A 16,114-nucleotide genomic window follows, 5' to 3' on the forward strand; every position below is an offset into this window, starting at 1 on the left:
CGCTCGCTCTCACACTCATCGATTCCCTCTTCTCCTATTCACTCTCTCGTGCTCTCGCTTCATCCCTCTCTTTGGCTGACAGTGTACTCCAAACAAAATGGAATTTGGCACATTTGCAAAAAGGCTGTTGAACTGCCATCAAATCTGCCACTGCGGGCAATCGCCAGTATGCTCACCGCAGATTGGGGTCCGGTCATTTGGTGATGCCCGTGCCAGATGGAGGAGCTTTGGAATTTTGGTGTGAAAAAGACACCGTGAGTTGAAGAGATCTGGTTTTCAAAGGATGCACACAAATGAGCAAATTCCTTCTGGTAATTTTGTTGGCGAATCGAGCAACATGCCTTTACACTCGGCACACAGTGAATTCAGCTTCTCGGGATCTACCAATTGTTATCTTCAATCTACAATTGATGATTGAGTTTCAGCAGAGCCTGAAAAAATCAAATCCCAAGAGGTAGCATTATAGGAATTATGATATAACTCATAAGAGATTACTCATCTCATGGTTTACCGTTAAGAGCAAAACTCAGCACGCTAAGCCAGTACACAATGGCGATCAACTGTGGCACACGTTCCTTGTGAAATTGCCATTTTGCCTTTTTCAACTAACCAGATTTTATTTAATTGGAGTACGCTGCCAATTGTCCTCTACGTCTTCCCACACAAAACAGAAACATTCCAATGGTTACAGAACATGTATCTTGAGCACCTCAATAATACAAAACTCAAAGGAACACACCATGTCTTCGGTAGATTATCCTGCTGGTGTGACGAGAACATGGACACCAAAATCATTCATGTCTCCTGGGCAGATCCTTGGCTCCAGTGCTTCATGCCAGTAGGCTCCATGTTGACACAAACACATAAGCAAACCGCTCTGTTGCGCGATAGCAGGCTCCATGTCATTTTTCCCACGCAGCCCCGCCTATACATGAAACAAACCATTGACACACAGGCACCAGAAAAGGATTAGTTGGGGAAATCTGTCGATCATCACTCTGTGCTTGTTGCCATGAAAATGAGACAGCTGTGCGATATACTTCCACATTGTCAACTACACTGGTTGGTTCTGTGTAGGATAAGTCACGTTTTCTGAAAATGCAAAGCAAATCTACCTGTTACTACACATCTTGTAAGTGTGGATTTGAGTTACGTAAAATCTAAAACACTACTGTACTGTCTTGATCTTTTACAATGTATTCCGCTCTGGTGATAACTGAGGTAATAACAGGGTGCCAATCGATGGCACACAAGACAAGTTAAATAGTTACTTGGAGTATATTTTTTATATACGTCACACATGCTATAATCAGTAACTTCGACAAGAGACCAAAGACTTCTAACGTAGGTGTCCAGTAATGTCTAGTTCGCATGATACAACCTAATTTTCCGCTCTCGGACAGTTTATAGAGCTCCAACAACAAAAGCCCGAGATCGAAGTCAAATCGGCGTTGGCCTCGGCGCTCGCAAATGTGCGAACCGTTCAAAGACGAGAGCCAAGAGGCCCGCTGATGCATCGCAGACAGAGACCAGATATCTAGCAGGATATATATCTGGACTTGTCGGGGAGTTCCAGCAAATGAGAACGCATGACACGGGTAACAATGGTAACTAACACTGTATGTGTTGCGTTTGCATGGACCAAAGTTGCTGTTGCACCTAGAGGAAAGGGGGATAGAAAAATGGGTGCGAAAACAAGCTAGTTTGTGAACATGTGTACCAAAGACAACATCAACAAGAATGGCGACAAAGAAGGTTAAAAAAAAAAAACTTTCTCGCGCACGGTATTATGTCTTTTCATGTCACTTTTTCCATGTATTTTCGGGACAAAATGGGTGTTTGGAGAGTAGACGTACTCGTCGGGGGTTCCTGGTGATGAAATATCTGTCGCCAATCCGTCACGTGGTGTGAAAAACGCAACAACTTCAAACTCCCGATTACAAGAGAGAAAGTTGTGTCGTGTGAATTTGTAAGATGTGATGGAATTACCATCACAACGCTCGCATATAGTATATATCATTTATATTAAATGTTTCTGGGGATTACATTTAAAAAAAAATGTAAATGGCCTGAGACTGAAAGATAATTGAATATTATACTGACTCGCAGAACCACGCATCCTGTTATCTTAGCATGTGACGATATATATATATATATATATATATATATATATATATATATATATATATATATATATATATATATATGTAACATGTGATCCAGGATATATCTCTTAAAAAGGACCTTGTGGAATGATCTATGGCCATCCATTATGGCGGAACAGATGACTTCATAGCGGGACATTATGAAGACGGAGGTCACGGTTCATGGCAACCTTTCGATTTATTGCCATTTAAAGAGTCCCATCCTCTCCTAGAGGTGACCGCTATTGCTAACAGATTTCTACAAAAAGGGAAGCTTATTTAATTTAATAAAATAGCATGAAACAAATTGCCTAATTAGATGTTAGTTGTTAATAATTTATCAATACACTATTCATGCATAGGCATACTCAGCAATATTTGTAAATCCCTAAACAAGGGATCATAAATGGCCAGCGGCCCTTCCACAAAAATCATTTTTCTTTTCTTTTTCCCAATAATGAATTAATAAAACCCAGTGTTGATGCAACAAAATGTAGTTCATTTAAATTCCAATGAAGATGACCTCAATGTACCATCTAAAAATCAATAGCTTCCATTTTGAGAGAGGCATGCGAACCGATACTGGGTCTCATTCTGCAGCAGGCTGTTTAATAGGTCAGTGCTGAGAGTCCTGGGTGATAAAATGAAGTCTATAATCACTTACACTGCATTAGTAGCTTTGTTTACTTGGGCAGGAAAACTGAGATTGCGTTTGTGAAACTGCTAAAGTTATTATTTTTGGGGGGGGGGGGAGCTTGACTTAAACATAAAATGAACAATCTTTCATCTTTTGCTCATTAAATTTCTTGTTACATACTTCTTTTGACTGAAATATATGTTTAATTTAAATAAAACATTCATATAACATTGGCGCTATGTGGTAGTAGGCTACTCTCAAGCAGTGTTGTAGGTTGTAGTACTAAAGATCGGCCTTGGTCTCGAAATCCCTTTTGAAAGGTCTTGTCCAAATCAAAAGCATTTTGACTTGGTCCTGCACCCCCCTCAACATGCACACCAAGAAAATTACCAATTCTTTGGTTGTAGAATTTGGCTTCTTCAACCACAAAGAGTTATTTTGCAAAAAAGGGTCCAAAAGAACACACACAGTATCACATGGACTCGACTGGGCCGGTCTTGTTCTTGATTTGGTCTCAATTCTGCAAAGTCTTGACCTTGTCTTAGTCCCTATACGCTCTGGTCTTGTCTTGATCTAGGTTAAGGTGGTCCTGACTACAACGCCGCTCTCAAACAGATAGCCACTACCCGCTTCATCAACCCCACCACGTTCCACAAACACACACACACACACACACACACACACACAGACAAATATTAGGAATCCAATCAAATGAGTTGGTTAGTAGTCGTCCATTTGGATCAGACTACTAAAGAAAACTATTTGACAGTTGGGTCTTCGTGGATGACAATTGATTCCGCATTTAGGACACCATGTCCAAATATTTCCTCTTCTCTAGTTTGACAATGTACACGTTGAGTTCCATGTCGCCCCATGGTAGTTGATATTCCCGATCCCAGAAGTTGATTTGTGGTACATCACGTAGGCTGTAAAAGACGGTGGGGTAATATTGGTCTGACTCGGTAGGCCCATTGTCACGGAGCGGAGGGAAAGGCGTGGCGTGGTCCGGTCCCAGCTTTAAATGGCTGCTGCAGGGGTGCAGAAGTGAGTCCACGTATTGTAGTCAACTGTTGGTTTGTTGAATTAAAAATGCCTCCAAGTCATCAGGGGAGGAAATCTAAAATTCTACGACATGTTTCCCCATGCCAAACGCCGGTATCACAACTTCAAGCGACGAGAAAGCTTCGGTGAACCTCAAAAGATATCACAGAGGAACAGGCAAGCGGGGTTTGATGCAGAGTGTCAAATGCTGCGTGAGCTGGATGATCTGAATCCAACCACAACTCGCAGATCCTCAACGAAAGCTGCCGGCGTCCCAAAATGTTCTCTGCACAGCGCAGTTTACCTCCGTAAAGTTATTGAGTATGACTTGCTGTCGGTCAACGATTCAATTACGCAGGTCGAAATTCACCAAAGCTCACATTAAGTTCATATTTTACACATTTTATGCCCAGAATTGAATCCACTGATTGTGGCTGTTCCATGTGAATGAACTTTTCTAGTTTTAACAGCTAGCGTGACCAGGCCTCAATGCAGTTGTGTAAGAGGAACCCTAAGGGGCCATCTCCTCGGTAACAGTTGATCTCCCCAATTGCAATGGCCTCTTCCACAACTCCCGGGACCACAACTGAATTTATAGGGAGCGACTTACAACGTAGCGGGGGGCATTTTGTAGCCGAGCATACTCTTCCACAGAACTATGCAGAGGAGCACGTGTTCTATGTTCTCCATGAAGAAATGCGACAAGATAATTACCGTGTACTGTGATGAATACGTGCAAATCCCCCGGACGATGATACCGACATTAAGGAAGATAGTTTTCCGAGAGAACAGCAAATAAGAGTCAAAAAACATTTAGTATTTACAGTATTTTTAATCTAGAGAGCATAGTGTTGCTCTTTAATCTACACAATTTTAATGCCCAGTTAATTCACAGTTCATCCATGTCCCCCTGGGTCCATTCTTCTGTGCCTTTGTACCAGACCTGCCAGGAACCCAGTAGATGGGGAAGGGGTGTTTTTCCTGGAGATAAAGATAGGGAAGATATGAATTTTGTCATTAGTGTGTAATTAACTACCAAATGAAAAGAAGAGGTTAAAAACCCACAATTTATTCATGATGCCCTTACCTTGGCGAGAACTCTTAGAGTCCGTCAACCAGCCCCAGAGGAAGCATTACCCCACTACTTGAAGCATTGCTTTCTCCAAGCATTCACTGAACCGCTTCAGCAAATGTGCTTAATGGTTTAAGACCTCCACCTGTTAAACGTAGCATCGGTCATGAATAATGCGTTATCTGAGGCATTATGCATAATTCAGAACGGGTCAGGATAGGCTTACCAGTGGCTGCAGTCGCGTTCTTGTCAGATGCAATCAGCTGATCATTTTTTTGACGAAATATTTGTGCAAACTACAGCAGTAAAGCTAGCAATATTTTTTTTTTTTACGATTTCTTTCCATTTTTTCTGTGATTCCCTTTCCTTCTTCATTACAAAACACAGCAAATCATCAAGTTAAATGTGGCTTTGACAACAAAAGTCCACAACAAAGTTTGGGATCTAAAATTGCCTGCTGGGCTGTTGATTGGGCCAAAGCTGACCTGTGGCTGATCCCTGTTGTCATGGCTCAGCTGGAGGGTTTGCCAGGGTGCCATTGGCAACCATTTTGATAAATTGGGAACCAATTCTTGGCCTTCAGTTACCATCAGTGGCAACCTTTAAACATGTAAAAAAAAAAAAAAGGGGGAGAGCAAACAGTAATTCGTCCAACCTTTCTCTTCTCCTAAATGTGAGAGGAGATTTAGCTGACTCAGCAGAATCAAGGTAGACAGACTGGAGGTCATCTCTCAAAGTAAAGATGGAGGTGGACTAGCTGATGTTGGTGTCATGTAAAGGGATCCACAATCCAAGACCTCAATGCTGAGGGACAATGACCCTTTGGTGAGAATCAGTGACTAAGAATGGCAACCAAAAGCTGATCCTGGATCGCCAGCGGGGCCATCACTTTACAAGTTAGTGGGAACTGTGGCGGGGTCCCTGCTCTCCACTTGGCTGGTCTGTGATCCCACCCCTTGAAGACGCAGTAAACCCGTTGCCGCCCCTCAGCACCATGTGTGGAAAACCACTACAATGAGAGCAGAAATAGTGAGATGATGAGAACTAAGCTGTCCTTATACTTGATGTGTATGAGGAAGCATGCTTTATGCAGCATATTTCTTGCGTGTTTGTGCAGAATGTCCCGTGTTGGGATCCAACCAATCAGTGGCTTACAGTGTTTCAACAGGGTTGATCCCAAAAAAACTAAACAGGTATCAAGTACTGTCCATAACTTTTGGAGTTGAGTAGAGCTGTGCCGTACCATGCAGTGGACAGGTGTTCAGCTTGACTGGGAGGTCGAAAGGTGAACATGTGAACACTAGGGGCCTATTCAGCTGGCTTAAAGGCCAGCGTGTTGGATTTGACTGCTTCGAGAGTCGAGGTTGCAAATTTAACCAATTGAAACTTCTCCCTGTGACAAGAGTGTAAGAGAACTTTGGCGGCAAAAAAAAAACGATCCTATCTGGAGCCAGTGTTTGGTTTGTCCACTCTGGGCTGCTGTAGAATCATTGGTGGTGCAGCATGTGTATCAGATCACTGAAGGAAATCAGGCTTGTGCAAATTTTTCACATATAATAAGGCATGAACATACCAATGTCACTCCTCCCATATTCTTGAATCGTTAAGAATTAAAACTATGACATGGTTCCAAAAATACTTTTCGCCTTACAAATCTAATTCAGAGGAGCTAAAACATATGTTCATTCATGTGGGCGGGGAGTTGGCCCAGCTCTGCCAGAAAAGAAATGGGTCATGGGCCAAGAAACTAAGAGTAGAATATAGAAATACATAATCATATTCACATATCTTTGGCAAAAAAAAATGCTTCTGTTGCATGTTGGGGGTCTTTATCATTTTGTGTTTCATACATTTACAGTGAAAACCGTGTCCAGGGAACACCCTAAGCCCATTTGATCGTATTGAACAAACAGTAGCAGATCATAAATCTGATGATAAGTCATCATAAATGGTCCAAAGATGAAACGATCTGCATATCAGTACTAGTTGAGTTCCCTTATTAACACATTTTAACTTGCTTTTTTACAGAAGGTTATGTCTCCGACTGCTTCTTGGTGAGGAGCTGTGACCTTTCTGTGTATGCTCAGCGTACCAGCTACTGGCTCCAGTTTCTAATTTAGCAAACCAAGGACACTGGTATCCATCTTTAAGAAATACATAACAATGTTGTCCATGCCAATGTACTGTGAAATTAAAAAAAGGAATAAAATGTCCCCAAACTCTACATACTGTATTTTGCTCACAAATACAAAAAAATATAAGTGATCCTTATATTTTAAAAAAACATGTTTGTGTAGAGTAGTAAATATAATGCGATATATAAGTATTTTACTTTTTAAACTTTGAAATATTAAAATTGGTATTGGCCATCCACAGTTAATAATTGGTAGGCTTTTATATTTGTTTTAAAAGTTTCGAAATTTCTTAAAACAAAGCCACAAATCCCATCCCCAAAAAAACTCTTGTGTTGTCTGCATACAACAGAATATAAAAATAATAATAAATATAAATATAAATAAAATGTCCATCTAAAGACAAAGTAACAGGGTGATATATATAAAACAACACCGGCACACGATTATCCAAACTCATTTTCAAAACCTGAAAAAAACATTGGTCCTCTTGCAAAAGGGCACTTATTGGGGAATATTTCCAGCTGCGGATTAATACAAATTTAGCGCTCTGGTGAGAATTATGGGCAGCGGGACAGTGCTGCAATGATGGGGCTCAAACTATGTCTTCTACACATTCTCATCCAACTAAAACATATTTTCTCCTGAGTGACGGTTGCAGTTGTTATATGAATAAAAACCTTCTTTCTTGGGTGGCGGTTCAGTGTCTGTTTCACAGAAAATATGTTTCCCCTCGAAATACATTGAGAATGCAGTTTAGTTTTATGATTATGTATTTTTTTTAGGAGACACGGCTGCTCATTTTTGCACTTTAATCGCTCGGAGCTCCATGACGCGCTCTCTGCACATGGGATTTGCTCACAATTTAAAATATCAGCATCCTTGCATTTTAATTTGAGTTAGCTTTAGCTCCCGTGTCAGACTTTGGACTGAATTATTTTTGGGTACGACAACACACTGCTTCCGAGCGTCGATTGATCCTTTTTCATCCTGCTGTTATTTGTCCCCAGTCGTTATCGTACACGAGCGCTTCAAAACATACCCTCTAAAAATAACTTGAATAGCATAAATAGCCGCGCGAACGTAGCCAATCGTAACGCATAAGGTCTCACACGGACCAGCACCCGGGTTTAAGAAAAACCCGGGTTCTGGTCCATGTGACGCCTCAGAAACCTGGATTCTGACGTGGGACACAAATGCTTGTGAATGAATGAATGGCACTCGCCCAGTAAAATGAGGGTCACTGGGAGGAGGGTGCGGGGGGAGGGAGGGAAGGATGGGCGGGGATTACGTGCGTGTCATTATACCCACGGACAGCTGCGGGTGTAATAAATATGATGAAACAGGGGAGGGGGAGAGAAACGAGGGCTTTGTGTTTGTTTTTTTTCCTCGTGACTGCTCTGTCCGATTTCAGGGAAGGACAGTGAATGCGTCTCAAACGATCGGCAAAGCCCGCTGTGACTTTGCAGCGGTTCATCACAAGTCAGGCCTATCTGGAACAATAAAGCTGCAACAACCTCCTCCTGGTCTTCTTCTGGACTCCTCCACTTCCTCCTCGCCTCCTCTCGGCCTCTCTCCTCTCCTTTGCCCTTTTTAGCCCCAACACTCCACACCTCCTCACTTTCTTCTAGCCCTATTCACACTTCATTCAGCCTGCTCGCCGGCTCCTCCTCACCCCCCCCCCCATCCCCACCACCCGCTTCCTTCTCTTCCCATCCTCCCATCCCCCCTCCTAAATCTATCCCCCCCTCCTCTTGTCCTTCTCCCCTGGCCTCCACTCTGCACTGCAGCACCTATACAGTCATTAATCTCCAAGGTCCCCGTAGTGCGACACACAATGTATGTGTGTGTGTGTGTGTGTGTGTGTGTGTGTGTGCGTGCGGCACACACTTAACACTCCCTGTAAGGTCACATGTGCTATTAGAGGCAGATTTATATGCTCGTCCCGGCAAAGGTTGCGCGTGATGTCATTCTGCACACAAAAAAATGAATAAAAAGAATTGCATTATTTCCCAAGTTGCTCGTCCCACCAAAATATTGCGTCTCTGATTAAAAGCCGTGCGTTTTACAGCTTGCAAACGCGTCGGCAAATTGGACCGACGTTTCTCCGAGACGTGAGATTGGTCGGAGCCTCTTCTCTTCCTTTTTCCAGTCAATCCATCACTTGTCACTTGTCTTTCGGTAACACTCTCCTCCTCCGACGGGCTCTTAAAGCGGTCCGATTGGGATTTTTTTCTGGCTGTTCATGATCACGATCACGTTGCACTGGGCTCAGTGGAAAAGACCAAACAGTGAACAGACAGATTTTAAGAAATTCACAAGCCAGATGTCATTATATTAGGCCACAGACAACCCACAATGCAACACCTCAAAAAGGATATCCACTGTTTGGAAGTAGTAAATGTCTATTAGAATATTTATGACTCCCGCTTTTTCTAGGGTGATTTTTTTACAAGATGTTGTGGTTCTGATGCTGATACCAGTATCGCCTTAAGGTGTCGGCGAGTGTGTGGGTTTGAGCGCCGATCCGCTACCTTGTTATCGCATCATTTATCAGCTCCTATACCCCACTCGAGTACAACAACAGATGTCACTCGCTACCAGATGCGCACATCCTGCTGGATCGATACTGAGCACGTGCAGCTCAAGATAGAGATGGTTTGTGGCCCGCTGCTTTGAAGTTGCGAGTTCGCCGCCACCATCTTGGAGTGTTGTTTTTTTCACCAGCGATGAACGGAAGTCACCATATTTGGAATGTGGAGGAGTGACTTAGGGACGCCATATACAACACGTCAATCATAGTAAGCCTAAAAAATACTTTGCTTTATGGTCTGTTTGACTTCAAATAACCATAATTTACTAAATGAACATCATGCTGTATTGAGGAAGACTTGAAACTAGAGATTGAGACTTAAACTCATGTTTACAATGTTTACTGAGTGAATACATCAATGGTCAGGAGAGAGAACGCGGCTTCAATACAGGAAGCATAGACTTCTATACAACCAGAGAAAGTTGCCCCTTGGTGGTCGGGAGAGAGAATGCAGCTTTAACACATAGACTTCTATACAACCAGCGGAGTAGGCCCCTGGTGGTCAGTAGAGAAAATGCAGCTTTAACATATGAAGCATAGACTTCTATACAACCAGAAGAGTCAGCCCCTGGTGGTCAGTAGAGAGAATGCAGCTTTAACACAGGAAGCGTAGACTTCTATACAACCAGAGAAAGTTGCCCCCTGGTGGTCAGGAGAGAGAATGCAGCTTTAACACATGAAGCATAGACTTCTTTACAACCAGAGAAAGTTGCCCCCTGGTGGTCAGGAGAGAGAATGCAGCTTTAACACAGGAAGCGTAGACTTCTATACAACCAGAGAAAGTTGCCCCCTGGTGGTCAGGAGAGAGAATGCAGCTTTAACACATGAAGCATAGACTTCTATACAACCAGAAGAATCAGCCCCTAGTGGTCAGGAGAGAGAATGCAGCTTTAATACATAACGCATAGACTTCTATACAACCCGAGGAGTTGGCCCCTGGTGGTCAGCAGAGAGAACGCAAGTTTTTATGATGCTTTCTCATCGGCTTCACTCAGCAGAAACGATATTGGCGCCTCCTGCCCAACTTGATGGTATGAGTAGCCACCGGTAGCCATTGGTTAGCCACCTAGCTTCTATGTTGTTTCTGTTGAGAGTTGCACATGCTCAGTACCGATCCAGCAAGCCTTTTGGTAATGTAGTCCGAGTAGCAGTGATGTTCAAGCAGGCTTTGGCAGAATGTAAGTAAACAGTCCGTTTGAAGCGCAGAAGAGACGGAACACGTCGGCTATCGTCTGAGGGTGGTTTGATTTTTATTGTTTTGAAATCAGCTTGAAAACTGTCCCCCAGCGCAGGAAATGGTGAGATTTGGTCAAATGTTTCTCATAAATAAGTAATTCAGCGTGAAAAAAAGCATTCAAAATAAAATAATAGTTAACTCAGACCAAAACTAAATGATGGCAAACATTGCACACCCACACAGGGTTAGTAGTGTGCAGCTGATGAATAATAATTATAATGTCTATATTTAAGTTTGTAAAAAAGGACATTTAGCTATGTTTGCATCAGGACATTTTGTGAATACGCTAAAATCTTATCTCATTCGTGACTTCACGGTAACACATGAGAGACACAACCTCAAATAATCAGGCACTTTAAGACATTAAAGTGTGTTCTCAACATCTCCATGCTTTCACAAATGTGGCCTTCAAGGGACGAGTCTACTTCCTGTTGTGCTTCTTTCTCTATCCAGTTGTATATTTATACTCATGATACTATCAATACTTTATCATGTTTTTCTGGAGAAGTTCCAAATCTAGTTTTCACAAAATGAAAATCAAGTGAGGGGAAAATAGCTGCATTCATCAGACATTAGAGAGCAGAAGAAGTGAATAAATACATAACAATAGATCCGTGAAAATCTAAAACAACTTCTCAAATCAAAATTCTACCATTAAGTACCCTTAAAATGAAAACATTGGGAAAAAACAAAATAGGTAACGTTAGATTAATAGGAACGTATTACATCCAGCATCTAAGTGCAAATGTTCCCGCAGGCCATCAGCATCTTCAGCAACATCTCAGCTCAGCATCAGTCATGTGACACACACACGGAGGCAGGCAGCGGGAACCCGAGCCCTCACAGGAGCCGTGGTAGACGTCACATGACCTCAAACGCACACCGGCGGCGGGGACGGACGTGGAAGCGGCAGTCAGATTGTCGTGATAACGCCGGGCTCAAAGCGCCGGCCTTTAGATCTGGCGTGACAACACACATAACAAACGGAAAGCCTGCGTGGAATGCAGGAGCGCCACCGCCGGTTATCCCGGCCCTGTTTGCACGGGGAGACCGAGAGGCCGGGCCGCGAGAGCCCATGTGTTGACAAAAGTGGAAAGAATGGGACGTCCATGTTGTGCTTTCCTACTTATTCTCTCCCTTCCATGATTAATACAATAATGCCTCTACTCTTTCAATTCCAAATACCAAACTGTCAAAAGACATCAGATCACGTCCTCTCTCTCTCTCTCTCTCTCTCTCTCTCTCTCTCTCTCTCTCTCTCTCTCTCTCTCTCTCTCCCCCTCATTCTCCCTCCAGCAGCTGTGCAAGCCTGCATGACAACAGGAAGTATTTCAATTGTGAGTGCCGGTGCAAAAGAGGGGATAAAAGTGAGTATGTTGATGATGAGGATGAGGATGATGAGAATAGGGGAGTATGGCATGAAAAACAACACACCTGTCCCATCGCCGTTTAAAGCTGCACTCATCAATAGTTTTTAATAACCATTGGTTATGAAATGAATCGCAAACGGTTTCTGAGTTGAGGACAAAACAAGACATTCGAGGACGTCCCCTTTGGCTTTGGAACGCACTGATCGCCTTTTTTTTTTTACCCATTTTCTGACATTTTACATCCCAAACAACAATCCCAAATAATCGGCAGATTAATTAACAGTGAGAAATGATTCAGTGGCAGCTCTAATAACAATGGATTATAGGATGTGTGTCGTGTGAAAGTCACTCAGAGAGACAAACTCACAAAGAATGATCAATTTAGCTTTAGAATACATTTTAGAAGTGAGCTTCAAGTCCCCATGACGAATGACTCATGTGATTGTGTGTCTGCGAGGTAGTGGGGTTGTACCAAAAAGTGCAAATCTTCATTCATAACATTGACGTTTACATTTTGAAATCGACATTTGAATGCGGCACAACGTTTCTTTTTGGTTTTGACGTCTATGTATTGTGTTTGAACCCGGCCTTTGTGAGAGAAAGATCCGGGTTCATTATTATTATATTATATGTCGAGTTTGATTCCAGGTCTGACTCGTGTGAGCCAAACATTTCTAATAAATCCACAAAAAACTTTTTAAATCTAACGAAATACTCTACTTCAATCCCTATTTGTTTTCACTGCTGTCAAAAAACTGTTTGCACTGACGAGACTTATCCATTAGGGAAAGTTGAGTTGATAGAAAATAAAAAAGACTAACTAATTTAAGCCACTTTCTTTAAATCGAAAACGTCATAAAAGATGACGACACACATTAAAATCTTTAGTTGAAAACCTTAATAGATGACATTCATGTACAGCCCCAGTTGACAAATAATTATATATAGTTTACATTTGGCCCAACTGGCCAAATATTGAATGAATGCAACTTCACGTCTCCAGAATGTGTGCGTGAATACTGACAGACTGCCTCTCAACATAGTGGCAATGCCTCAAAGGCAAACATTCATGCAACAAATAATACCTGTGCAATAATGTTGCATCGCGTCTCATTCAGAAGCATCTATAAGCAGTCCTGGTATCGCCCCTCCATTTTGTGTGTCTCGTTTCTGTTCGGGATGAAGGGGTAGAGGAGATCTAGAGTCCAGATGGTCCGCCAAATGGAGCCTTTCCACATGCATAGTCAAATTGTGTGAGAGAGGATTTTTTTTTCCCAGAGTGCATTGCAAAGAAAGGGTCAAAATGGAGCTTTAAAGTTTTTCCCTATTGGCAGAAACGTCAATCAGACGGGCTATTTTGATTTCTGTTCGTTCCTCAATCTTCATGATGACCAGTGTTACATTGAGTCAAGAGAAGAATGTCATGGATGAGCTGGAGCACAGCCTCGTCATACCTTCAGTGGTTTCTGTTGTCCATTACTGTAACTGCCCCTCCCCCCACTCGTAGCTCCATTCCACAGGGCCATTACCCGATGAAGACGAGCACTGTGAGACGAGTGATAGTGTTACAGGAGGAGAAATGGAAGAGGTGTTGCTTTCACATGAGACTAGATCTACTTACGTTTCGAGCGCAACTGGAAAAGCTGCGCGGCGTCTGGATTCTCCTCTCGCAGAAACGTTTGTGAGCCCTCACTTTGATAAGTGAGCCTGCTAGCATGCTAGCTTTAGCATGTGGCCGTGTCTTGTGAAGTACGTCTAAAGCTATTTTGCTAGATTTTGCATGCAAACATGAATGTGGTAAAAAAGCAAATTCATTTATTGAGTTTGTCAATTGGACAACTGATACATTAATATACATCATTACATTGTACATCCGTTAGCTCGCTAGCAGAGCAACGCCCTTTTTCTATACCAAGTACGCCAAGTACGGACTTGTGGACTTGGGGGTCCAGACTCCAGCGACGGGAGGACATTCTGCTTACTGGATGATGTCACCATACAGCTGTTGTTGCTAATGAGTTTACTTCAAGTAAATTTAAGTAATGTTAATACAAATCAATAATTTGTATTGAAATTTGAATCAAACCAAATATGAAAATGAAATTAAATATGACAACCCCGCTTTTCACGGTTTCATTTTTTTTAATTATAAAAAAAAATATTTGTATGTACATATACAAACATATACTTGTTTATATATAGATATAATTGTTTATATATTGTGTGTATGAGTATATATATATATATATATATATATATATATATATATATATATATATATATATATATATATGTGTGTATACATTCAAATACAAACACTTCGCTCAAAAGTAAAAAGACAGCACTCTAGCTTAACATTAAAGTTAAATTAATACATAAAGTTATGAATCTTAACCTTGCCTGGAAACAAATAATAAACTGTGAAAGTAAAGATTTGCTTGTTAAATCTTTCCAACCAAATTACATCAAATGTTTAACCGCTACAGACACATCAGAGCCAGCGGATCATTTCAAAAAATCCCGCCAAGGTCAAGTTCATTTTTCGGGAGGCTGATGCTTGACCACAGATTTGATGCTTCTTGTCTGAAAAAATCAGCAGTACTTATGAAAACGGGTTTTCTCCTCCGCCATTGTTCCTTGTTGCATTCTGGGATATTTGGCAGTCCCAAGTACGGACAAGTCACCTTCGATGCATCCCCGGTAAAATGGGCGGAGTAAGTCACATCATTTGGACCGTGCTTGGCGAGTAGCGGACTTTAGGATTGGAACAGTACTTCTGACGTTTCACAAGTCCACGAGAACACAAAGACGAGAACGAGATTGAGAAAAACCCGAAGAGTTGCATGCCAAACACGATCATAACGTAGCAGGCTAGTGCTAGCATAGCATGCTAGTGCACATGGAGAACAGAAGGTATAGGAAACGTTGTGACGGTACGACGTGCTGCTCGTCTCCACGCCATTTTAAATACAAAGTAGCGAAAATGCTTCACAATCTCTTTTTTTTATGATATTATTCCACTGACATTATTCCTGATTGTTCTCTGATTACTTAAAGCTGAAACAAAAATGCTTTCAGCTTTAGCTTCAGATTTTCGCAGCAGATTGGAACGCGTTGGATTGGATTGTAGGCCCAGTGGGCCGCTCTGCAGCCGTTTCAGCGCCGGCTGGTTGAGCTTTTCGTCGTTGCTTTTCCGCCGGGTGACAGCCATCAAGAATCAGAACCTCATGCTCGTGATGACAGCTCGAGGCCGAATGACCCGAATGTGGCTCAACACTACGCTGATGTTGGATGAGAGGAAGCGACTGGGAAGATGGCGTGATGACCATTAGTGTAAATGTCATGAATCTGCACAAGCAGGAAATGTTCCTCTTGTCCCATGTTTACCCCGAGGGGGAAAAAAGGAAACCAATTCATTGTTCCGCCATCTTCATCTTTTGTCTGTTTATTCACGGTTAATTGGGTTTTTTATCCAATCACCCGCTCAATCAATGGGACTCGGTCCCAGTGTGTCTGACTGGTTTGGAAATCATCCCACAGATCAATATCCTCCAACACGTAACAGGGAGCTCCGTGAGGTTAAAGCAGGAGTTACACATCCCATCATAACCCTCTGAGACCACATTCAACGATTATTACATCGCATGTGTTTTGCGCGTGTGTTTTAGAGCTCTCACGCTTAATCAATCAGTGATGCGATTCAACAGAAGATGAAATGACAACTTGGAGTCATATACAGGAAATAAGATGCTGAACCTTCCTCCGTTTGACATCACTGTAAACTGAATATCTTTGAGTTTCCTGGCTTTTCTCACAGTTTTCGAAACAATTTATAGAACCTTGTTTTTCATGCAGTGGTCATTTTTGAGATTTCGGGCTGTTTTGCTT

General features: G+C 42.2%; 1 protein-coding gene across 2 annotated transcripts in view; it reads right to left on the minus strand.

Moving 5' to 3' along the window:
• Positions 1-16,114, minus strand: part of nat16 (N-acetyltransferase 16) — a 35,760-nt gene that overhangs the window by 17,381 nt on the left and 2,265 nt on the right. The window contains exon 2 of one of the 2 annotated variants that reach the window (XM_068587313.1): positions 740-925. The exons of the other annotated variant lie outside the window; for it this stretch is intronic. Within the exon in view, the coding sequence (XP_068443414.1) occupies positions 740-795 (56 nt within the window). The 5' untranslated portion in view covers positions 796-925. The remainder of the gene's footprint in view (positions 1-739; positions 926-16,114) is intronic. 2 annotated transcript variants of the gene reach the window in all.

Source organism: Clinocottus analis, unplaced genomic scaffold (genome assembly GCF_023055335.1).
Source record: "Clinocottus analis isolate CAN_PGR_092001 unplaced genomic scaffold, fCliAna1.0.p SCAF_21, whole genome shotgun sequence".
Lineage (NCBI taxonomy): Eukaryota > Metazoa > Chordata > Actinopteri > Perciformes > Cottidae > Clinocottus > Clinocottus analis.